General features: G+C 40.2%; 2 protein-coding genes across 58 annotated transcripts in view; one reads left to right on the top strand and one right to left on the bottom strand.

Moving 5' to 3' along the window:
• Positions 1-15,580, top strand: part of ABI2 (abl interactor 2) — a 119,593-nt gene extending 104,013 nt beyond the window's left edge. For 20 of the 50 annotated variants that reach the window (XM_077885174.1, XM_077885162.1, XM_077885161.1 and 17 more), the window contains 2 exons: positions 7,112-7,204; positions 14,991-15,580. In XM_077885174.1, coding sequence (XP_077741300.1) covers positions 7,112-7,204; positions 14,991-15,193 — 296 coding nt within the window. In that variant the 3' untranslated portion in view covers positions 15,194-15,580. Of the gene's footprint in view, positions 1-7,111; positions 11,704-12,537; positions 13,855-14,950 lie in introns of those variants that run through there. The other 30 variants (XM_077885187.1, XM_077885189.1, XM_077885178.1 and 27 more) reach the window with 6 other exon arrangements.
• Positions 12,299-24,808, bottom strand: part of RAPH1 (Ras association (RalGDS/AF-6) and pleckstrin homology domains 1) — a 95,529-nt gene continuing 83,019 nt past the window's right edge. For 6 of the 8 annotated variants that reach the window (XM_077885144.1, XM_077885143.1, XM_077885146.1 and 3 more), the window contains 2 exons: positions 22,423-22,565; positions 12,299-19,878 (listed from right to left, as the gene is read on the bottom strand). In XM_077885144.1, the coding sequence (XP_077741270.1) occupies positions 17,827-19,878; positions 22,423-22,565 (2,195 nt within the window). In that variant the 3' untranslated portion in view covers positions 12,299-17,826. The other 2 variants (XM_077885149.1, XM_077885150.1) reach the window with 2 other exon arrangements.

Raw genomic sequence — 24,808 nt, 5'->3', positions numbered from 1 at the left:
TGATTTTTTCCAAATTCTTATTTTTGTGGTATCTTCTATTAGATATTTTAGTTTAAGTATCTTCATATGAAACTTTCTTCAAAACAATAATGGTTTCTCAATTTCTTTGCAAAGTAGCATTGGGCTTTTTTTTTTTTTAAGTGAAAAGTTTCTCTGAATGAAACTTTTCTGACATGACACTTTTGAGACACAGGCTTATTAGACTCACCTGGAGAGCTTACCTTAACAAATACTGGACTTCCATTTTTGGCTAAGATTAAGCAACAGTAATCAGATATACCCTCCCTCCTGAAACAGGAAAGAGTCCAGAAAAAAATACAAAAAATAGTGATTTTCAGATTTTGGACAACAGGCAGTGTGGCAGACTAAGACCCCAGGGAGAAGAAAGTCAAACAAGGTAAACCTTTGATTGTCCTAGCTTGCTAAACTAGGGGAAATTTTTGGGCCACAGTGCAAGGAGGTGGATCCCAAACAGAGCCTGAAGATCTCACTCTATAAACCAGGTAGAGATGAGAGTCTTGGGAGGCCATAGAGAAGTAGTAGTTCTACAAAGACAGAGAACAGAGCTCTGGAGATCTGCATCTGCAGAAGGGTCCCTTTAAGTCTTTGATTGAATACTGATCTGTGCATGTGTGTGAAGAAACTACCTAAGATTGGAGAACAACAACCAGAAGTATGCAAAAAAAAAAAATATATATATATATACTGGAAATAACAAACCTGGGAATAATTAACACACAAGGCAGTAATACACAAGGATAGAGAAGAGGCCTCAAAACTGTGTCCCCTTAGTGATGGGGCCAAATTAGCCCTGGACTAATGGTTGCTCTGGGCTGCCCTAACAATGCTTAAATGCAAACCATGAAAGCATCCAACTGATTTCAAGTAACTTCATTGGTTTCCAGAACAAAATCCAACATTGTTCAAAAAGTCCAGTGCACCAAAAAGTGAGACTCACAGTGTCCAGCATCCAACCAAAATTTACAAGGCATGTTAAAATAAAAAAAAAAAAGGACAGCAAATATAACTCAGTCAATAGAAACAGAGCTAGAGATGACTGAGATGGTGGAATTAGCAGACCAAGGGTGTTATATAACTATTATAAATGCCCCATGTGTTCAAGAGGGTAAAAGAAAGCATAAACACAAGAGAGAATATCTTTAAAAAAAGAGAGAAATCCACATAGAATTTTTAGAGATGAAAAATAACAGCATCTGAAGTGATACTTCAGAAGAAAAGATCAGCAACTTTGATGATATGATAATAGGAACTATCCAAAATGAGAAATGGAGAAAAAATAGAAACCAAAGACAGAGCAGTAGATAATAGAAACTATCCAAAATGAGACATGGAGAAAAAATAGAAACCAATGACAGAGCAGTAGATATGTGGGACAGTATCAAATAGTCTTCATTTGCAGAAGATAACGATCTTTTTTCTTTTAAAAAAAGATTTTATTCATTTGAGAGAGAGAGGGTGGTATGTGCACCAGCAGTGGGGAGGAGCAGAGGGAGAAGCAGACTCCCCACTGAGCAGGGAGCCCCACGAGGGACTCCATCCAAGGACCCTGGGATCAAGGCCTGAGCTGAAGGCAGATGCTTAACCGACTGAGCCACACAGGCACCTAAGATATGATCTCATATGTAGAAAATCCTAAAAGGAATCCACCAAAACCTGGTAGAACTAAAAAGTGGGGTTAGCAAGATTGTAGGCCACAAAGTCAATGTGCAATCTTAATTGGATCTTTATTTACAAGCAACAAATACTTGGAGATTGACATTTATAAAACCATACCTTTGGTAGTTACATCAAAAATATGAGATACTTAAGGATAAATTTATAAAGTATATGTAAGACCAATATGATGAAAACTGTAAAATATTAAGAGAAATTAATAAAGGCCTTAAATCAAGACATATATTATGCTCTTGGATCATTATTTAATAATTGGTTTTCCCCAAATTGATCTGTAAATTGAGTGCAGCTCCAGTAAAAATTCCAGGAGCCATTCTTACAGAAATTGACGTGGGGATTTTAATAGTCGGGTGGAAATACAAAAGAAACTAGTAAGATTTAAAAAAAAATTTTTTTTAAAGACTAATGTTGGAGGATTTTTAATTTATTTTTTAGTGGAGGATTTAAACTAAAGGGTACAGTATTCGGGACATGTGGTGCTGATAAAAGTACAGAAATATAAGTCAACAGGATACGGAATTTAGAAAAAGACCCACACACATTGTTTAACAAAGGTGTCAGGGTAATTCAATGGGGAAAGGGTAGTGTTTTTCAACAAATATGCTATAACAATTGGATATCTACCATCTGGAGAGCTTACATTAACAAATAGTGGACTTCCATTTCTGGCCAAGATAGAACAACAGTCATCAGATTAATCCTACTTAAAACCATTAGGAATGAATCCAGAAAAATTTATGTGTATGGTGAAGTAAAGGTAAAAAGTTAATGTTCATGTACTTTCTACCCTCGGTACCATAGACAAAAATTAGCTTGAAATGTATTTTAGACCTAATGTACAACCTAACCTACACAACTTCTGGAGAGAAATATTGGAGAAAATCTTTGTGTTCTGGGATAAGGAAAAAAAATTATACAGAGCACATAAAAACGTGTGAAAGAAAAAATTGATAGATTGAAGTTCATTAAACTTTTCTTCTTTAAAGATGCTGTAAAAAAAAAAAAAAAGATGCTGTAAAAAAATGAAGGCAAGCCTAGATTGGGAAGAAGTTTTGCAAAATAGTAAGGAGGCAAACAACTTGTAGAAAATAAATTTGACTTCACTAATTAGATGCATGAATTCCAGATGAGATGTTTAATATTATTAGTTATTAGGGAAATGCAAATTAAAGCCACAGTGAACCCAACTAAATACCACCACACACCTTCTAGAATGGCTACAGTTAGAAACCCTGACAATGCCAAGTGCTGGATAGAGTATGGTGAAACTGGAGCTCTTACTGTTTGCTGGTAAGAGTGCAGCATGTTTCAGCTACTTGACAAAACAGCTGTCAGTTTCTTATGAAATTAGACATATAGTTGCCAAGCTGATTTGGCAATCCTTTCTTACGTATTCTATGTTCACAAGAAGTCTTAAAATCAAACATTCATAGCTACTTTATTTATGGTAGCTAAAATCTGGAAACAACCCACATATCTTTCCAACTAGTGAATGGATAAACTAGTTGTGGAATTAACTACCATTCAGTGGAATACTGTTAAGCAAAGAAAAGGAACAACCTTACTGATACAAGCAACAGTATGGATGGATTTCAAGCATTGTACTAATAAGAAATCTAGACACTAAAAACTCATACTTCATGATTCCATTTAAATAAAATCTAGAAGATCAGTGGTTTTTAGGAACCAGTACAGGTTGGAAAGGAAACTTCAATGAACATGAGCAAAACTCATTGAACTCTACATGTAAGTGGTTGTATTTTGTATCTGAATTACACCTTAGTAAAGCTGTTTTTAAGGGGGAAAAAAAAGGAAGTCCAAGGTACTACACTAGGATATGGCTTTGGTCATTGACATGTTCTCAAACTTCTTTTTTTTTTTTTTTTTAAGATTTTATTTATTTATTCATGATAGTCACAGAGAGAGAGAGAGAGAGAGAGAGAGAGGCAGAGACAGGCAGAGGGAGAAGCAGGCTCCACGCAGGGAGCCCAACGTGGGATTCGATCCCAGGTCTCCAGGATCGCGCCCCGGGCCAAAGGCAGGCGCTAAACCGCTGCGCCACCCAGGGATCCCTGTTCTCAAACTTCTACATGATTTTAACAGATAAAGTGATGACATTTTTCAGCTTTGAGAAAGCAGCTCAGTTATTCCTTCAGAGAAAAACAATCAAAGAAAGGTTTTACTTTCTAAAATTGTACTCTTCAGTGAACATGTAAAAAACCTGGAGAAGTTTGTGAGAGGGAAGTGAGTTGTTTTCAGTCCAATTAACTCTTTAGAGTTTAAAAGAATATGCCTGAATTGTTCCCTAAGATGTTCTTCAAAGTTTGATTTATCTGTTAAGTTCAGATCTTTTAAAACATGAAAATCAAATAAGCTCATTCTTTCTGACAAAACAAAAAGACCCAACCATGCTTTGCTTATGGTTGCTTTTTTGTTTGAATGTGCATCAGTGTTAAAGCTGCTGCCTAATGACTCATTTTGTTAGCTTAGACTGTAGTAGGGCCTAGGTCTCAACCCTGCCTGCATTTTAGAGTCATCTAGGCATCATTTAATATATCTGCACCTCCAGACCTATGAAACCAGAATCCATGGGCATGCAACCCAGGCATCAGGAATTTTTAAAGTTCTACCATTAATCCCAAAGTTTAAGAACCACTGCCATCGGAGGTGTGGTTTATCTTAACCCTTGATTATTGCCCATATTAGCCAAATGGAGATAATGTATAGATGTAAGTATCTTGCTTTAACTTGGGTAAAGAACAGCTATTTTCATGTATTTATTATGTCCTAGGCAAAATGCAAGGACATACGTAAGGCAGTTGGTGTCCCCATTTTGCAAACTGGGAAATTGAGGTTCAGAAATAATTTATATAACAGAAAATGTTAGTACAAAAAAAGTAGTATATCAGTAGTTATTAATGATAAAAGAAGGTAACATCTATATAGATGGTGTTTACTTATCCTAACCAAGGCCCTGGGCTGTATCTTGTATGTTCATTGCTTCTTTTAATATAACAATGTTTATATTGTTTGTAATATAACAATGTTATATTGTGTTAGGCCTATTGTGATTCCCATTATTCAGTTGAGTAAAAAGCTTAGGAAAGTAAGTATGCTCTGAAAACTTACAAGTGGTAGAGCTGGGATCTGGACTAGATAGTGAAACCCTACAGCCTACATTCTTTTTTTTTTTCCCCCTCCTAGAGCCCACATTCTTACCCACAGTCCTAAGCTTGATCTGGGATGGAATCTTAGCTGAACTCTTTATTAAAGTTATCTTTCTGGCAAACTTTAACTTATTTGTCAGTGCCCATTTTATATCCCTTCCTTCCATCAGGTCATCTGTTCTTGTGTTCTTGCAGCTTGGTGACATAACTTCTTGGTAGAAATATAAACAATGTACTGTAACTTAGCAGATGACATCTCTGTCCTCACAAGACTAGGACAGTCCCTGGTCCTGTTCACCTTTGTATCTCTAAAAATCAGCATGGATGCTCTATTAATGATTGTCAAAAAGTGAATAGATAATCCCATCTGGGGATTCCAGGAAGCTTCTCAGAGGACACATTTGTGTTGTGTCTTGAATAATGAGTAGGAGTTTCTCAGGCAAAGAAGAAAGACAAGAAGGGCCGTCCAGGCAGAGGGGATCCTCTAAGTGAAAGGGCACGGCCTTTGTGGATATGGTGAGTAGTGTCACATGCCACATGGTGGTTGTAAGGAGAAGGGTGGGGCATGAGTGTAGGAAGTTCCAGAAGTAAGTTGTAATTAGTGGTGGGAAGCCTTGACTACTACTGAGGTGTTTGCATTTTTTTCTTTTTTTTAAAAAAAATCTAATGGTAGAGGGGAATTGTGGAAGATTTTTAAGCAGGTTAATAGTAAGTTCCCATGAACTTATATTTTAGCTTTTTTTTTTTTTTTTTTTTTTAAGGTAACCTGGTAATAGTGTAGAGTAGGCAGTAAGAAAAATAGGAATTGGGAAGACCAGGTTGGATAGCTCCCTCAGCAAGAGATGAGGGCCTCAGCTGAGGTAGTGGTGTTGAAAATCTTGTTCACATTCTTCATGTGGCACTGTCACTCAATTTTTAAAACTCCTTTAGCATTATCTGCCCAAAATCAAATAATGTTCGGTCTTGAAAAATTATGTTTGATCATGTGTCCGTTGGTAACTCCAGTATAATACTTGTTAAATTTTGTTAAAAGCAAGAGTGGGGGATGCCTGAGTGGCTCAGCAGTTGAGCGTCTGCCTTTATCTCAGGGCATGATCCTGGGGTCCTAGGATCGAGTCCCGCATTAGGCTCCCTGCATGGAGCCTGCTTCTCCCTCTGCTTGTGTCTCTGCCTCTCTCTCTCTTTCATTAATAAATAAAATCTTTAAAAAAAAAAAAAAGCCCTTTAATTTTTACTAAAGCATGCCAGAAACCATTAACTAGGGCAAGTTGTGCTACACTGTTAAGTCCTTGTTGTAATTTTGTTTTCTTATTTATGTGAGGATTAAGTTTACATGAGAAACTAACAGTGTTAGTGTATACTTATCAGATTGATGGCTAGATGGAGATTTTATTGAATAAAGATCTGAGTGGTATAATAAAGGTACAGAGGATCCTTTTATTTAATCTTCCTGTGGAGTTGAGCAAGTTATAAGGTATCCCAATTTAACTAAACTGTAGAGGTCTAATAATTAGCAACCAGAGATTATCTCAGGTATTGTTGAAAGCCCCCAATTACCAAGTTATTTAAACAGTGAAAATAACAGGAGAGCTTACAGGTGTCTTTGTTTTCTTAAAATTTTTGGCTTGTCATTGTGGATATATTAAATTGGCACAACGCAGCGTGCGTTTTGGAAAAATATATATATCAAATCCCCATCGTTGACACACAAAAAACTTGTGGGAGTTTCACCACTTATTCTACTTCATGAATAGGCACAGGCTTTAGAAAATTTGAGTGGATGTAAATCTACTATTCCCTTATTTTCTCTCATTTGCCTTTTATGGTGCACCTCACTGCACTAGTATACTTCTCATGTTTAAAGATACATATTTTTATACAACACGGTGCTTCAACACAAACTCAACTGAAGTAGCAGCCATCTTTCCCAGTTCTGGGATTGTGCATCTTTCTTCAGTAAGGTATTTTCCTGTAGGTGCTTGAAGGGTAAGTCTGACTAAATGTGAATTTTTTTTTTTTTTTTTTTTTTTTGCCATTTATACTGTTTTGAACCTAACCTCTCCAAGATGGGATTCTATTGTATATAATGGGTATTAGAAAAAAATTTTTCTTTAGTCTGTGTTTAGAAACTCACTGAAGTGCTGCATAAGTTGGGAAAGGATGGACATTCATTTATTTCTGTCTTTCTGGGGGATGTTATTCTTTTCACATCCTGGTTTTGTTTTTGTCTTGTTTTTTCCCCCCTCCAGTTGTGGCAATTTACGATTATACAAAAGACAAAGAAGATGAGCTGTCGTTTCAGGAAGGAGCCATTATTTATGTCATCAAGAAGAATGATGATGGTTGGTATGAGGGAGTTATGAATGGAGTGACTGGGCTCTTTCCTGGCAATTATGTTGAGTCTATCATGCATTATTCTGAGTAAAGCTCAGCAGCGCTGTGTCCCCTCACAGGAATAGTCAGGTCTTCCCAGATTATCAAAGGCCCTGGGGATTCCCCTCCAATGAAATGAAGGAAGGATACAAATGACACAAACTATTTATGTTTTTTTGGTTTATTCCCCAGTATTAAAAAAGCAAGCTGAATCTGAACAAATGGATCTTTCTGCCGTTATTTGTACTATGCTGAGCTGTCTGGATTAAAATAGACCATTTCTAAATATGTCAGAGGTAAAACAGCATATAACCCTGTAAAACAAATCAGGTTAAGACTGATTCAGAAAATCTGGGATCTTTCTCAGGAATACTGTACACCCTTGGGATTTCTCCTCCTGCAGAATCTGTGGCATTGGGTGTTCTCAGTGCCTGTGCTAAAGGGTCAGCCTTGCAGCCTGGTGCCGTACCCTAGCCCCACACTTTCTTCTACTTGTATGAGGAGGAGCGAACTAGTATTTAAATATCCTACTTAACCGTTTTGATAACCATTTCGATGGCTTATTTCCTCTTAACACTGTAAATTCTGCATTCTCTCAGCACTTGAGTGCACCAAGTGAGTTAATGCTGCAGACTTGCATTGACTTCATGTTTTTCAGTTTGTAGATTGAGGATGATGAAATGAGTCCCCAAATATTCTGAGGGTGATTAACAATTGCTGGTTTGATTTTACTGTGTTGCTGCTGCATGAGACTACACTGCCAGGGATGGCTTGTGGACCCAGACGTGTGGCGTGTGGTAGCTTGGTTCACACACTGAAGTAGGCATTGAGGCAAGATGTGAGCTTCCTGAGGTTCTGAAGAGACTGAACTGGAGGAAATGTTCTGCTTAGTAGGCTTCCTAGACTGTTGCCTTAGGCACGGTTTCCAGGAATCTAGGAGGTCAGACCAGCTATTTTTTTTACTTCTTTCACTATTTAGGAAAACATTCTTTTGAAAAATAGCAGTTCTTTTCAGGTCTCTTGACAGTCACTGGGAATCAAAGGCTTGCTCCTATGCTCTCTGAATGTTGTTAATGGCCAGTGTTAGCTGCTACTGAGTTTGCTCACTTAGTTCTAGGAAAGGTAAATACTCTCCCAGTTTTATGATTGGCTTTTGAAGTTGCTGCTCTTGGCAAGAATTTGAACCTTTTATCTCAGACGAAGACTAGTGGGATAAGAAGTATGAGGCCAAATACTTACCCAGTTACATAGATAAAAATTAAGATAACTTTGAGCAAAACAATGATAAATATTTTTTTGTCTGTACAAGTTACAGCTTCACATTCAGTGAAGTTTGTAAGGTAGACGGCTTTAGTCACCACTTCTTTAATCAGTTTAAGACCTGAAAAGGTCCAGGAGGGCTTTGCTGCTCAGCAGCTGGATACTATGGGGAGGACCCAGCTCCATGGGTTTGTCCCAGTTCCAGGGGCTTGACCAGAAGAGCCCTTTGCCAGGTAATTTCCCAGTTCTGGGTGAAAGGGGGAGAGGCAATCACTGCACTTATTTCAAATCTGAAGGCCTTGAAAAGGATAGTGTAGGTAGAGGAATTTGATTGAAAAATGAACAAGTGCACTGGTGTATGAGGGAATTCAGATGGTGTAAGCAAAAGTTAATATTACACTTGTGAATCTGTTATCTGCGCACAAAACTTCATCACCATTTAACTGAGACCCAGCTATAGAGTTCCCTTATCAAGACTTTGTTTCAAAATTGCAGAAGTTTCCCCACAAACAAGTTAGCTGTTTTGCTTTTAGATTTCTTCAACACTTTGAATTTAGCTTTCATTAACTTGCCTCCACTTCATGCTTTTGTCAGGTCATCTTGACATTCTTTATGCCCTGTTTTCCTTTAAAGCGATGGCCCTGAATGTCCTCTGAGCTTCAGGTTCCTTACTACCAGGACCACCTGCCTGGAGAGGTCAAAGTCATCTTAGCGTTGGCATAGAACTAGGAAAACTGTTTTAAAATTAGATATGTTCCAGTTTTTACTTAAATAGCTTTGTGCTGAGAAAGCTTAGTGGATTTTTTAGGCAAGAGGGTATTTTGAAATCCAGTATAGTTCTCACAGCTCACACCTACAGAAGCAGGGAAGATAATTGTGCAAAAAAGTTGGTGGTGGTCAGCTTGCCTGTTGGACGCCTGCTGGATCGTGGCATGCAGCAGACACTGACGCAGCCCTTCACAGGGAAGGCCTGCGGTGGAGGGGGATCCACGGGGCAGTGGACTTTTTCTATATTATTTAGTACTAACGTATACAATTGTTTTTAAAACACCTGTTGGTTTTCTGCATATTTTAAATTTCTGTACAGTTTTGAATTCTATATATTGTCTTGGAAGGATGCTATGTAATGATGACTGGCCAGGCCTACAGTAATTGGAGACTTTTAATGTATGTAATATTTCATAGATTGCATGCTATTAATAGTCTGTGAAGGTAGTATTTCTTGATTTATTGTAAGTTCCCCCCATTTATCTTTTTATGAACTACAGGATGGTTGGTAGTAGGAATTCGAAATGAATGCAGAAATCTTACAGGATACGTAATATTGTGGCAAAGATGATCCAAGTCTAAAATCTGCTGACTAGTAAGCAACCGTTTTAACGGGATAGAGGGACTCTAATGGGAGAGGGATTTTTTTTTCCTTCTGAAGTGCTTCTTTTTTTCCTTAAAAAAGTGACTTAAGAGGCCCCCCTGCCCCCTGCCGCTTTGGTACTACTGTTTTAAAGGCCATAGGGAAATGAATGAAAATATACTTCCTTGTTGACCTTATGGCCAAGGCAATAAATCAAAAACCAATATAGTGTGAAGATCTAGACCTGAGAGATTCAGCCTGTTGTATTTGGAATAAATATGAATCTTTTAAGATGTCTTGTTCAGTATTGTTTGGCTCCTTGCTTTCTATCTCCCTCAGGGGCACCTGCTGTTCCCATCTTAGGGTTGGCAAGGGCCTGCCTGCTACTTTTGCTGTGTTTCTAAACATCACTAGGTGAGACATTCTCATCCCTCCCCTTCTTTTCCTCCTCCTGCTGCTGTTTATTACCCAGCTAGAGGTTCATGCATCTCTACAATGAGGTCTGTGATGGAGCTGTGCTCCCCAACAGTCTTATGTTGATGACAGAGGAATACTTAGGATTTTTCTGCCTGAGAGGCATCAAAATGATAGTAGTTTGCTTTTATCCTTTTGTGTTCATTTTCTTTTAGCAGGTACCTTTCTGCATTAAGAACTGTTCCTTTATTTTTTATTTTTTATTACCTTTTCTCCTGGTGGAGAGAGCATGACATGTCCTGAAGGCCACTAAGGGTTTGATGGAGGAATTGGCAGGTGACTGCCAAGTCTTCGAAAAGAATGGGGATCTGAATCACTTCCCATCTGTTCACTTCTGAACTTCTTTGGCCAGGAACTCCTGACTGGTGTTAAGGTGATGATTTCCCTCACATGATATACTTAGAATCATAGAATTTTAGAGCTAGCTGAGATTTTAAAAATTCTAGTTCATTTTCATTTTAACTGATAAGGTTAGATGTTTCATTTCAGATAACAGCTGGTTAACAACGGTAGAGTTCCTGACTCATGCCTGTGCTTTCTACAGCTGTCTTAACTGAATGTGCTGTATGTTTCTTTAAAAATTACGAGTGCTACTTGATGTCTTCAGGAAGATACTTGAAAAGATATGCTGTTCCAATAAATACCATCAGTATTCAAACTGTTTAAAAGGAGTGTACTCAGCGCAACCTTAATTAGTGAAAATAATCTTCGTGTTAACCCCTCTACTACTACACTCAGTACTATGTAGCAAAAATAGGTAACCTGATTTCAGCACTGGCAGGAGCACAGCAAACAGCCTTATCTGAGAGAGCCTTATTTATAAAACAGTTCTTAAACGGAGGCGTTGTGCTCATAACCTTACGTTTACTTCATGCTGATCTTTGGTCCTGTTTCTTACTGAGAATGTCATAATTCTTAAAAAAAAAATTGACAAATGAAACGATAGGGCCTAGCTGTGTATAAGTGATCCTTGCAAAGTATCTTTTTTTTTTTTTTTTTGTAAAACACGAAAACAAAAAGCTTATTTTCACATTATGGTGAAAATGTCTTTTGCAACTTCAGAACTCTATGGAAAAGCAGTTTTTCATATTTTGTGTCCATGCATCTTTTTTCTTAAAATAGTTTACAAAAAAGAATGTTAAACAATTTGTGATCTGGCCAGTTGTATTTTTAAGCTCCTGCAGGGAGGGTTGGTGTTCGGAGTTGAGTAGAAATCATGCAGGAAAACTTGAGGGAGCAGTCTATTGCCAGTAATGTTTCTCGTGTGTGCCATTAAGCCACCTCCAGATGAATGGGGGAATATTCACTTTTTAATTTCAAAATTGTGATTTGAAATTGTTGCTGTGTACTAAGAACTTGACCTAAATAAAATTCTACAAAGTATGTCCAAATGTCTTGTGAATGTTTTCAAAGAGGTTACTAAGGTGGTAAGTCGAAGTGTACTAGAGAAAAATCCTTCCCTGTTGCTGTAACTTAACATGAGGGTTTTCTGATCACTTGCCCCTAAATACAATTCCTTTAATACAAACTTTAATACAAAAAGGAAAGTGTTGGGTTTTTTTTTTTTGCTGTAGTTTGGCAAATGATAGTGATTTGTGACTACATTATAAATACACATTTAGGGACATACAGCTGGTGGAGCGTCAGCCTTTGGCCCAGGGTGTGATCCTGGGGTCCCAGATCAAGTCCCACGTTGGGCTCCCTGCATGGAGCCTGCTTCTCCCTCTCTCATGAATAAATAATTCTTAAAAAACCCACATTTACACATACCTTGACATGGCAGCAGACCAACCCATAATTGTGATACCAAAGCTTCAAAGCAAAAAAGCATCTTTTTTGGATATGGTTGTACTTTGTTTAAAGGAAAAAAATATCTTAAATATTTGTTCTTACCGCACACCTTATTGGACGCCCCAACATAAACAGCAAAACCAAGTTCTTAATGATGCTGATCCACAAACAAAGTCCAGTCCCCGTGTTTAAATGAAATCTATGTATTCTTTTTATTAAGGATTGGGTAAGCTGACATAATGAAAACACATAACTGAAAACAAATTTACACTGACTGTATGACTACTGTCCTAAGCCATTACAATAGTTCACTGACAGTAACTGGTAATTTGGAAAATAACTTAATCCAGCAGAACAAAAAAACATCGTCAGTAGTACTGAATATATCTCTCTCATATATATATATATATATATATCTATATATAGGTTTGCACAATCAGGGAGCAAGGCACATAATGAAATGAGAGCGTACATTTAAGCAGAAGAAAATAGCAACAAAGCTGAAAGAAAAATTGTAACTTCACCTTTACTGAGCTGTGCATAATCGCTTGAATAATGTCCTCTATCAGGTACTTTATAATGCAGTTCCTTTTGCCTTCTTTTTCATGCTTTAAAAAACTATATTCCTACATTGTATCTATTTATTTATGGCAAAGCTCCCACAGCCTAGGTATCACTGTAAGCCTTGACTCCATTTTTCAAGAAATGGGAAAAGGAGCATTCCCAGTTAAATATGTGCAATTTTCCTTTAAAACAGTAAACAGTGTTTTTACAACATTTAGCACAAGCTGATGATATTGTACTGTACATTTCTATAAAAGGAGTTCACTAGTGGCCAATGATGAAATTAAGCAAAATTGTTTGAAACATTCCAGTTAATGCTTATTTTCTGGGAGGGATTATTTACAAGTAGAAAAAAAGATACAGGAAGTAGGTAGGAATCATGAAAAATGGCAGTTTTTGGTATTAGGTTACAATAAATCTGACAAACAATGGACAGTTCCCAAAATGCAAAGACTTTCCGTAAGTGCTGCAAGCATGTTCTGCCTAAGAAGAGGTTGAGGCTTCAACAGTAGAGAGCTTGGTATTAACAGCCATCCGTGATCAACATGGTCACTTCTGAACTTAGCCATCTTTTAATATGTAGCATTTGCCATCACCCTGACTCGACTCACTTCTCTAAATGTCTTTGGTAGAAAGCGGCCAGACCCCATTCAGGTAGATGAAGCCATCTCTTGTGAGACAGACACTTTATCTATTTCTGCACAAACTACAAATACTCCTCTTCCTTCTCATTAGCACCTCAAAGTTTGCTTGTTGGATTTTTTTTTTTTTTTAATGCTATTTCTCCAAAAGAGTTCAAGGCACTGGGGATTATAGCAGTTAGTGTCTTCTCTTCAACAAAGAGCAAACAAATTGGAGATTTTTTTCCCTTATGTGTTTATCAAGTATATTGTTTTTATTTAGCAAATTTATTCTACAGCTAAATTTTAGGTTTCTTTTACATAGAGACCTTCCAATGGTACATTGAGAACACAGCACTGGTTCAGTTGGAAGGGACAGACTGGTAAAGGTGTAGAAATGTTCTTCTATTGAATTTTTAAAGGAAAACAAATCTTAAAAGTTAGTGGGATATTTATTCGCATCTCTCTAATTCATCACATCAATTTGAATGATCACATACTCCTACAGGGTTAGGGATAACCCACTTTATATAAATGATGTAAAGCGTATAAAACAAAAGTCCAAGTGTTGAGAGGTACTTGTAACCTAACAGGGAGTTCTAGAAATAGACCTCTTCTAGTATACAAATCCGGGTTATTATCCTTACTTCAAGCAAGTCATTACACCTGTAATCAAACAGGAGGACCACACAGGCTTAACTGGTCTGAACCTGAATAAAATCTGAGACATTGTATCAGTTATAATTTATTAGCTCTGAAGGTATATGAAAAAATTAACATAAAACTAGGGAAAGGTTTTTTGTTTAAAATCACCTGTTTGTAACAAATTGCTTTTAGCTGAGGAAAAAAAGGTGACAAACAGTTCTGTTGGCTTGACAGTCAAATAAAACCAATCTATACCATTACCTGACACTTTTTTTCCAGGCTATTTTATATTCTTACACCCTTGACACAAGTTTATTAGCAGTTGTATTCTCCCAGAAAAGCAGCTTCTGAAATTCTAATTGGATGCACAGCTTGAGCTCTCTTAATCTTGATCTTTAGTTATCGCTCTATGGGAATTACTCATGATCTAATTTTGTTTAAACTTTCTTGATAAACTCAGCATTGTTTTTAGTGGCAAATAAACTTTCATAGAGAGAGGACTTCCAAGATAGTTCACAGCCTTAGCTGAGCATGCCATCAGTGGGCAGGAGCTCCTTGATATTAGAGGGCTATAAAACACCATCCTGTCTACATTACTTTGAAATTTTCTGATGAAAATTATTTCCTGTTATTTTTAAGTCACCAATCTTTAAGAAGTCCCAGAAGTTGGAAAAACCCAATTTATGTTAAGTGGGTACCTATAAAAGCCGTAATAATACTTTTCTTAAGGGAAAATTATAACAGCTGAAGAAATAATGTATTTGGGTAGTAAAAGCCCAGATGAATAAAATTTCATTACAGAATAGTCTAGCATTCATATTTTTTATCTAGAACCTAGTGTCCGTTGTTTTATTAACCAAATAGGTTCTGTGCCCTTCAGAGTTGGTGCCAAAACTTTAAACACAGGGTGATCCGATTCTGAAATTACCTGTGGTAAAGGTTAAGGGTGTCACTAGCTGAAATAGGCACCTGTTCGCACTGCCCTCAACAGCAGGCTTTTCACTCTTCAGTACAGCCACGTCAGCTGTCCACATTTTCTTCTCTGACCAGAAGCAAGACACATGGGGCTGGAAGAGCTGCTGAGCAGAAGGCAGGAAGAAGGCACAGTACTAGTGTCCTCTGGCAGTAGGTGTTCTCCACCGACGCACCAGAGAGAAGTTACAAAAATAACAGAGAAGTCTGAAAAGAACCCCACAGAACTACATCCCAACAAAAATCCCACCCTACTAGGGAATAAAAAGCTAGAAGCATAATCTAATGTATTATTTTGGTCTTTTTTTTTTAATTATTCAGCGTTTCACATAAAACAAAGGGGGAAAAAGTTGATGAATAGCCTTTTCTGTCTTTGGAGAAATGTAAAGGCTTGTTTTAGACAAGCCACTGGACTGCGGTATAAATGACATAGTTCCTCCTCTGGCCCTGCTCTCTGCTTGCTGCCATATTCTAAAGGATGTCTGCTCTTTCCGGAAAGTGGTACATTGGAAGCATTGGTTCGGACAGCTGTTGGGACCGACAGAAACCAAGAAGTCCTAGGGAACCCCCCACTGAACAAACCAAGGCTGTATCTTAGGGCTGAAGACAGAGAACATTATTGGTTTTCCCCTCCAGGAGAGTTGAAGTCCACCTTCATATAAAATAAAGACCATCACCACAACAAAAACCCTAGTGATGAATATTTTTATCATTGGATTCCTATTAGTAACTTTACCCAACAAATAAGGGTGATTCTTAGAATATAAAGCTGTAGGCAGAAAGAACACCATGGGAAACTACGTCACTCATGAGTTACAGTGGAGCTTGGCAATCCGTCTCAACGGAGATTGCTGTGCATGCCTAAATTAACAATGCAGATGTGTTAAAGGTCACTTCATAAGCCTAAGAATATCAAGCACACAGAACTTTGAGAACAAATGAAAAAATCCAAAAAGTATCTTTTAAAGAAACAGGGCTTTGAAAAATGCACAATGGTATTCTTATTGCTTTAAAAGCACCTGAATTGCTGACCAATATCCTAGAGATAGGGTGGGGGGGGTGGGGGGGGGGTGGTGCCACTTCATATTCTCGATGATGCAGTACTTTTGGAGGTGGGTTTATAGGAATGCCTTGTGTATCTAGTACATGTTTTGCTTATTCTTAAATTATTTATCTCTGCCCCACTGCACTGACCTCACTTTTTCTTTACGGGACAATGTCCAAGATTTTTGCAGTTTCCACTGGTAATCCTTATTCACAACAGGTAGAGACTTTCATTACAAGATGTGCTCATTTATCACTGCTGGGATGGCTAGTTTTTATTGTTTTAAGAGCAGCTCTGAGGTTGCATTTCTAACGGTCACTTTATCATCATAAACTAATGAGACACATTTCTCTCATATACCAAGAAAAATTCACAGGACCAAAAAGAAAAAAAAAAAAGAAAAAAAGCATAAGCATAGTGTGAATTGTAGTGTGTCATTAGAGCCAGGATTCCATGTTCTACCAACTGCACATGCATAATATGTAATGTCACTGACGTACTTGACTATACTACTCCACTGGAACACCTGGTAACCTGGACAAATCTCCACAGCCAGGCTACAGCAAGCAAGAATCCTAGTGTGCTCCAGTAGCTAAGGATGAAATTGTCAAAAACCTCATTTTCCCCTCCCTCTCCTACAGTCCCATACTTAAATGAATTCTTTGTTCTACACGGCAGTCCATACACAATGATACCCGCACAGGGGTCAATTCTGTTCTTTCCTAATCACCCATCCTAGAGCAACATACAAAAACACATTTCAGAAGGTGATTCTGTTCTGTGTAATGAGCACTGTGTCGGACATGGGATGTGTATATTTGATACAGCAATTGTCTACAGATCTCTACTATCAACACCTACCTAAAGCTCACACTGTAAGATAACTGGTGACCCAAAGACATACTGGGATGGAGCATTCCAGGGGTACTGTGTCAGATATTCTCTTCAACAAATCAAAACCAGGATCGCGAAGCCAAGCTTGATGAGGCTTCACAAAGCTCATGAAAAAGATTCCAACAGTACAAAAAGAATTATCCAGCATTACAGCACTCCATTATCCGTGGACGGCAGGCAAAGAGCTTACCTGTGACTGAACACATCCTAGATACAGGTGTGATCATGGCAGCACGACTCAGCTAGAATGCCTTAGTTCCATGACCTGTTTACTCTGTGCCCCGCCACGGACAGACGCAGCATCTGTGACGACTTCCCCGTACTGTGCTACTGACCCACCCACGATGCTGACAGTTTCCTGACTTAAAGTGCCCCTTCACGTATGAGTGATGAAGTGTCAGCCAAGCAGTTCGAACGTCAGCCAACTGGGGAAAAAACAAACACAAAAGTCCCATCGATACACCAAACATTCTGTTGTCTTCTCAAACTGAGAAACAGCACATGATACGTCTATTCCTTAATATATAATATACAACATGCACAGAGAAGCTGCACATGGACACTTACAAAATGCCTTCTAAGTAAGTCATTAGAAGTTTTTGGTCCAATCCACATGATAGATAATAGAAATCATAAGGGACAGGACACACATCCCCTTCCATGCCTCTTCCACCCAAAATACACTAGCCCGTTTTCAGATTAGGAGAGAAAAGGAATAAATAGACTCACTCTCAGCTATATATATACATATACACAAACATATATGTATACATATATATACATATACACACACACTATCTCTATATATGTATAGCTCTGTGTGTCCACGCACATGTACACACACACATAGCTGGATACTACCTGAATACAAACATCATACTAGGAGGCTCTGAACACCAGAATTCGTAGGTGATCAGGTGAGCTGATTGTAGAACTGATTACAGACACCATGAAAATAAAGTCCTATGGTAGCAACTACCAGTCTCTTGAGAGCTTGGTATTCTGGTCTCTCTTGGGGGGAGCGGGAGGGGGTCCTCTCCGCAACGTTGCATAGCCCGATATATGACTACCTCCGTAACTAGCTTTCTGTTGATCAGAAAGCAGCTCAGGGGGGGGCGGGGGCAACGCCATGTCATCCATGGTGGCTGTGGGTTCTGCTCTGGATACCCGGGAGGAGGAGAGCGAGCCATGCCGAGTGATGGACTTCCGTTGCAGTGTCCTGTTGAGGTCGGCTAGGAATCCAGGCTGGACACTAAGGCTGGATTTGGGAGAGGTGGGCACTTGTGGCACAGCTGCGGCCATTGCCGGCTGCTCCGAGATCTCCGCTTGAGTGAGGCGGGTGCTGTCGTTCCGCTTGGGGCGTGTGGGTGGAGGCGCCTTCTTCATGGATGTTTTGGACCATGGCTGTGGTTGAGGATTAACAACTGCCACTTTGGGCGAGGTGTTTCCCGAGAACACAGCTGGAATCTCTATGGGGGGCAGAGGAAGGTCTATTTCAGGTGGAGGGGGTGGAAAGTCAGAGTCAGATGGAGGAGAAGGAAACTCTACCACAGAGTCCTTTCCACGCCCACTCAGAACAGACGCTTTTGTCGACACACACCCTTGCTGGAGAATTCCGGGAAGGTTGACTCCAGAAAGATGGAGTTTTCCAGGTTTGGGGGGCGCTGCTGGAGGTGGTGGGGTCTCTTTGCTGGGAGACCCTGAGGGTTCTGCTGGCGACGCAAACTTGCTCACTAGACTGTCCACTGAGGGTCTTTTAGGCTCAGGGTGCTCTGCACAACTGCTGGACTTAATGCTGGAGTTTCGCTGTGGGGTTGGGGGAGGTTTCTTTGCCCCAGGGCTGGATGTCTTACTGGTCTTTTTGCCTGGAGATCCACTTTTGTCCGAGGCAGGAGAAACTGTGGGTGTAGCTGTCAGGGGCGGCGGGGCTGGGGCAGGGGCTGGTGGTGGTGGCGGCGGTGGTGGCGGAGGAGGAGGTGGAGGAGGAGGAGGTGGTGGAGGAAACACCAGGCTGCTCTCAGGAGGAGGAGGAGGGAAATCCGGAGAAGGGACAGGGATAGAGCTGGGCTGCCACTTGGGTTTTGCTTTCACAGCAGGAGGGGACTGTGGGGCCACATTTGTGGAGGGAGGCTTGAAGGGCGGCTCCCCAGGGGGAGGGGCTGGAGGGGGTGGAAACTGGCTGGCTATCTGCTTCACAACGGAGGGCACGGAGGGCACGGGAGATAGAGGAGAGGGAGGTGGTTTTACACAGAAGCTCTGCTGCTTGGGTAACGTGGGTGGGGGGACCGGACCTGGGGGAGCAGGGGGAGAGGGTGGAATATGGGAAACAGGAAAAGCTGGCTGCTTCTTTGCTGGTGGGGCTGGAGGAGTAGGCGTGGGTGGCACAGCTTGCGTCATAACAGGTGGCACAGTCTTGGTGCTGGTCGGTGGGGGCAGAGTCACAAGGGGTTTGGGGGGTGCTTGGGGAGGGAGGGGCGCGGGGGCAGGAGGGGGTGGTGGTGGCGTTGGAGGAGCCACTTGAGTGGTGTGCTGAACGTGATGAATCTTCAGTGGAGGAGGTGGGGGGCTGAACTGTGGGAGGGACGGGGTGCAGGGTGCTGGTTTGAGCTGGGCCATAGCTGAGCCCGGGGTGGGCGGTGGGGGTGGAGGAGGCGGTGGGGGAACGACTCCATTGGGGGGCACCAGGATCTGAGGCTTTCCTGACTGTGAGGTGGAGGCCAGAGACTGCATCACTGAGGGTGCAGGAGGCTTGAATAGGGGTCCTGAGTGCTGAGAAGCGTTCTGCAGCCTGGTTATTGTGCTGTACTTGACAAACATCGGGGCTGCTGAGCCCGCAGAAGGTGCAGATTGGCTGGGCAGGGGAGGGGGAGGTGGTGGGGGCGGGGGAGGGGGAGGTGGGGGTGGTGGGGGCGGGGGCGGTAGAGGTGGGGAAGGCTGTGAGGCAGTGTGGGGCGTGACCAGTTTGGGCTGTGGGGATAAAGGGGGCACAAGTGAAGTGTAGGGTCGATTCATAGACTCCATTCTGGCCTAAAAGGAGCATAAAAGGGAGGTGGGGTGGGAGAGAGAAAACACAACAAACACCAGTTACAGAGGTAAGCTTTGACTGTGTAAAACTAAACAGCAAGGAATCTGGGACATGCGAGAAAGGACTCAGCAGCAGGCCGGTGTCAGGAAGGCGAAAATTAAGACTCCCTGGCAACAAGGGCACAGGGAATTTGTTCACTCCGCAATACTCTCAAAGGGCAAGGCTGACTAACAACCTAAGAAAAATGTCCTGCAGGTCAGTGCTGGGCGGTCTGATTTCTGAGCCCTGTTTTCACACACCTGCACACTGAACCCACCCGGACTGTGGCCAGGGGGGATGTGATGGCTCGAGTTCACCTTTCAGTCCATTGCTGCATCCACATCAAGCAGATGCCATAACTGGGTTTAGGAGTGCTGGCGGAGGGCCTCCCGAGGAATGAGGATGGCTTTTTGATGCTAGCAAGCTGACACGTGAGAGTATGAGAATGTTCAGCAGGCGTGCACAGTCACACAGGAATGAATGAGCTTGACACACACACTCGTGTTCGTGTGAGACACTTGCATCCAACATGCACAGAAGTCCAGCAATGCAGGTAAAGGGGGGGCATTCTTTACATTTGTTTTACTGGAAAATACATAAAGAAATGCTTTATAAACATTACAGCAAAAGATTATAAAAATGCCATACAGAAAAAGCCAAGAGAAAATGACAGGAAACCTTAGAAAACTAAAGGAAATATATCAAGAAATGAGAGCTAGAGTTTGCCAACAACCTGCTGACCAGCCCCTCTGGGCACCTCTGGCACTGCCCGAATTAGCACATCTGGGCACCTGTGTCATGGAGCCACTCATGCATGAATGTGGTTCAAGTATTTTTGAAAAGCACAAAGGAAGGACCTTTGGTTTAATAAGTTTAGGTACATGTTTTAGGTTCTTTGAAACAAACTGTGAGGATCCAAGATAAACCATTTGTTTCCAAACTATGAATGATCTCTAATTAGCATCAAGAACGCTCAGGTTAGTAGACTAGAAGGCTCGTTACAGGGCTGAATTCTAATACCCATCAGGACACTCACATGTTTCCTTAAATACCGCACAAAGTAAAAGCATTAGTCTGCGAGACTTGGTTACAGGAGTCACCCAGGTTAATGTTTCCAAAGAACAGCCCCTGACCTTAACTTGACCCTGTCTTGGCTGCTGCAGGGGTGCAGACCTTAGCTGTGCTGGCCTTCTCATTTGGCACCTGAGGCTGAGGTAACAAAGAAACACAGGTGGGGGTCAAGACAGATGGACCATCACTGCTGCATGGCAGGGTGCACGCTCCTTCTAAAACTACCAGACCAACTATGCTGCTTCATCACAGAGCATTTGGACCTTTTATGCTTTTATGTTTCTCTTTTCTCTTGGCCTTTCATTTAATATGTACATGGTCATTAACACTATTAAAAATTCAGTAAGGGAGAAGACTTTTCTTTAAATATCAAAATTGCATAAATCTGCCTAACTACATATACAGAGTTAGTTATTAGCACCGGCTAAGGCTGTTTCATCCAAATTGATTAAGTGGGGAAAGGGAGACAGAATTAGTTCTTAAAAAGTCTGAGCCCCTGATAAGGGAGTTCAACAAACTGTCAGTGTTTTGAGAATTCAGGTCATTAGGACCAATTTTCAAGTATTTATTTCTAAGACAAAGTGTTCCACCCCCACAATGGGCTACTGATGCCTCTTGCTGAGGGGCAGTTAATATACCACATAATGCAAATAAAGGAATAAATTAAAGGAAACTATCTATTTAATTCTCATTGATGAGTGTACTTGTGTAAGTGATTCAGACCAAAGGGGAAAAAAAAATAATTATTGGGTAAAAATACAATGGTCAGGCCAGTTGTGCCACTGACCCCCAGTGATGGGTGAGCTATTCCTGCTCAGAGGGCAAGTACAGCCAGAACACAGGGCTGCCCACAGAGCTCCAGAGGCAGTCTGATGCGATGTCTCTCACCCAGACTAAAGAACTTTTATATTTCTAAATAGTTCTGCAATAATTATAACTCGTCCTTCAGTGTCATTGAACAAGCTACCATATGAAGCTCAGGGATCCAAAATTTTAAAAGGATTAATTTTAATTTAGTCTTCTGCATGTACTAAAATTTGAGAAAATTCATCATTGTGCAGAAAAATGCCAAAAAGCATAAAAGAAGATAAAGGAATGAGTCTGAATAAATTACTGAATCACGAGCAGTTTCTCTGAAACAAAGTTAGGATGCTGGCACTAAATGGTATTGCTCCATCCAAATTAATTAACAGTGAGAAGGAAGAAATCATTATTCCTTAAACATCTGAGTCATCGATAAAGTCATTAAATTGCCAGTTTGAGATCTTAGGTCATTAGAGCCAGTTCACAGATATCCCTTTCTGAAGAGAAGTCAAAGTAAAAAATACTAAAATAGGGCCAAGACAGAGTCCTAATAAAGGAATAAAAGAGCAACAAACTAAACCCATGGAACATCAGAGGCTTTTTATGTAAGTTAACATAAGTGTGTTACCTACCTTGCTGGACTCTTCCAACTGAGTGCCACGTTTCCAGGCTTCAGAGAAGATGGAGCTCACAATACTCTGGGAGCGGATGTGTCCTGCTGGCTGAGTATCAGACACTCCACTGTCAGATTGATTAGAATGATTTGACTGAGACTCTGTTTAAAACAGATTTTCAGAAATAGTATTAAATAAGTCGTTATTCCGACAGTGTGAATATGTACATTTAGAGAGCTCTTTTACACAAGATCAGATACTATGCAGAACTGCACAAGTTACTTTTACTCAACTTGTTTCATTTAAACATGGTTTGAACCTTCCTCTAGAAAACTTTCCTTATCTTAGGGCCAGTAGGAAATCTTGATTCTTTTTAAACAGTTCACCGTGACTGAGAATTACAATGAAAGGTTCGTATATACATTACTGGTAACCTGACAACCCTGAAGAGGTGTTCTTGCCTTGCCTGGAGACCAGGCTTTGGTGTAGCTGCTGCTTTGTGGTGCCAAAACCCGAATCCCTAAAAACACTTCTCACTTGAGTGTAAGGTTGCTGGGAATGGTGGAGGATATACTGCAATCTGCCTGGCATTCCAGGTGAGGGATGTGGGGGAGCTACTGTCACTGGACCCCAAGTCAGGTATAATAACCGTGCAGAAGGAAGCACCTAGTCCAATGGCTGACATCTGGTAGAGATTCAGATGTTAAAGCTAGTCCCATTCAAGGACTCTGTGGAGGCGGTATTATTAGATTGCTTTATCAAGTCCAGCCAACAAGCAGTATAGAGATAATAGCCACAAACTCCTTTGGATAAAATTAAGACATATCCTCAGGCAAAAAATACAGGATAAAACCTATGCAGTTTTTTTCTTCATCATTCAATTGCTGAGTCTTTTTTAAGTCCAGTATAATTAACATAGTTATATTAGTTTCAGGTGTACAATATAGTGATTTAATAATTCTATACATTACTCAGTGCTCATCATGGTAAGTGCACTCCTTAATCCCCTCACCTCTTTCACCTCTCCCCCCCAAATCACCTCCCCCCTCCGGTAGCCATCAGTTTGTTCTTTATAGCTAAGAGTCTCTTTCTTTCTTTCCTTTGCTTGTTTGTTTTGTTTCTTAAATGCCCTATGTGAGTGAAATCATTTGGTATTGTCTTTCTCTGACTTATTTTGCTTATTAGCATAATACTCTCTAGCTCCATCCATGTTGCTGCAAATAGCAAGATTTCATTTTTTATGGCTGAACAGTAGTCCAGTTGTGTGTGTCTGTGTCTGTATCTACATCTACCACGTCTTATCCACTCATCTATTGATAGACATCTGCGCTGCTTCCATAGTTTGGCTATGCTAAAAATGCTCCCATAAACACAGGGGTGCGTACATCCTTTTGTACTAGTGTTTTTGTATTCTTTGGGTAAATACCCCTGTGGTGTGATTCCTGGATTGTAGGGTAGTTCTATTTTTAATTTTTTGAGGAATCTTGATACTGTTTTCCACAATGGCTGTGCATCAATTTGCGTTCCCACCAACAGTGCACAAGGGTTCCTTTTTCTCCACATCCTCATCAATACTTGCTTCTTGCTGTTTTTTTTTTGTTTTTTTTTTTTTTTTTTTTTTTTTAAGTTACAACTCCACTAGCCTCCTGCATCCCTACTTAATTACTAACCAGACAACAGCCTATTAGATAGGAGGCTGGAACGTGTGAATCCTTGTACTCTCTTCAGCATTTATGTATATGATTTTATAATTTATATTAAAAGTCTGCATAATATTTAACACTGTATAAGGAAGGTTGATGCTGAACTAGGAAAAGGCACATCACTTCATAAAATGTGTGGAAGCACCTGCATTAAGGCTTTATGAATTTAAAAAAATATTATGGCATCTTTTTTCCTCAATCTTTCCCTTAATTTCTTTTTCTAAAATCTTATACTCTTACCCTGCCTTTCTCAATCCATCATCTCAAAGTGTCTTCCTCCTCTTTAATAAACATTTCCAGAATAGTCTTAGATTTATGGAAAAGTTGCAAAGCTAGTTAGTACAGAGTACCTATATACCTAGCATCCAATTTACCTCATTATTAACTTTCTACATTACCACGGTACATTCGTCACAACTAAGGCACTGAAACTCATACATTACTATTAACTAAACTCTAAACTTTATTTGGATTTCACTAGCTTTTCTGTAATGTCTGTGTCTGTCTGTCTGTCTATCTATTTATTTATTTAGATCCAGGATCCCATCTAGGATACGACATTACACTTAGTTGTCATGTCTCCTATGACGGTTTCTCAGGCTTTCCTTGTTTTTGATGACCTTAACAGTTCTGAGGAGTACTGGGTCAGGTATTTTACAGAATGTATCTCAGTTCTGATTTTCTCCTGTTTTTCTTTTGAT

This window comes from Canis aureus, chromosome 36 (assembly GCF_053574225.1).
Source record: "Canis aureus isolate CA01 chromosome 36, VMU_Caureus_v.1.0, whole genome shotgun sequence".
NCBI lineage: Eukaryota > Metazoa > Chordata > Mammalia > Carnivora > Canidae > Canis > Canis aureus.
The sequence above is the reverse complement of the archived record's forward strand: the minus strand, read 5'-3'. Positions and strand labels throughout refer to the sequence as shown.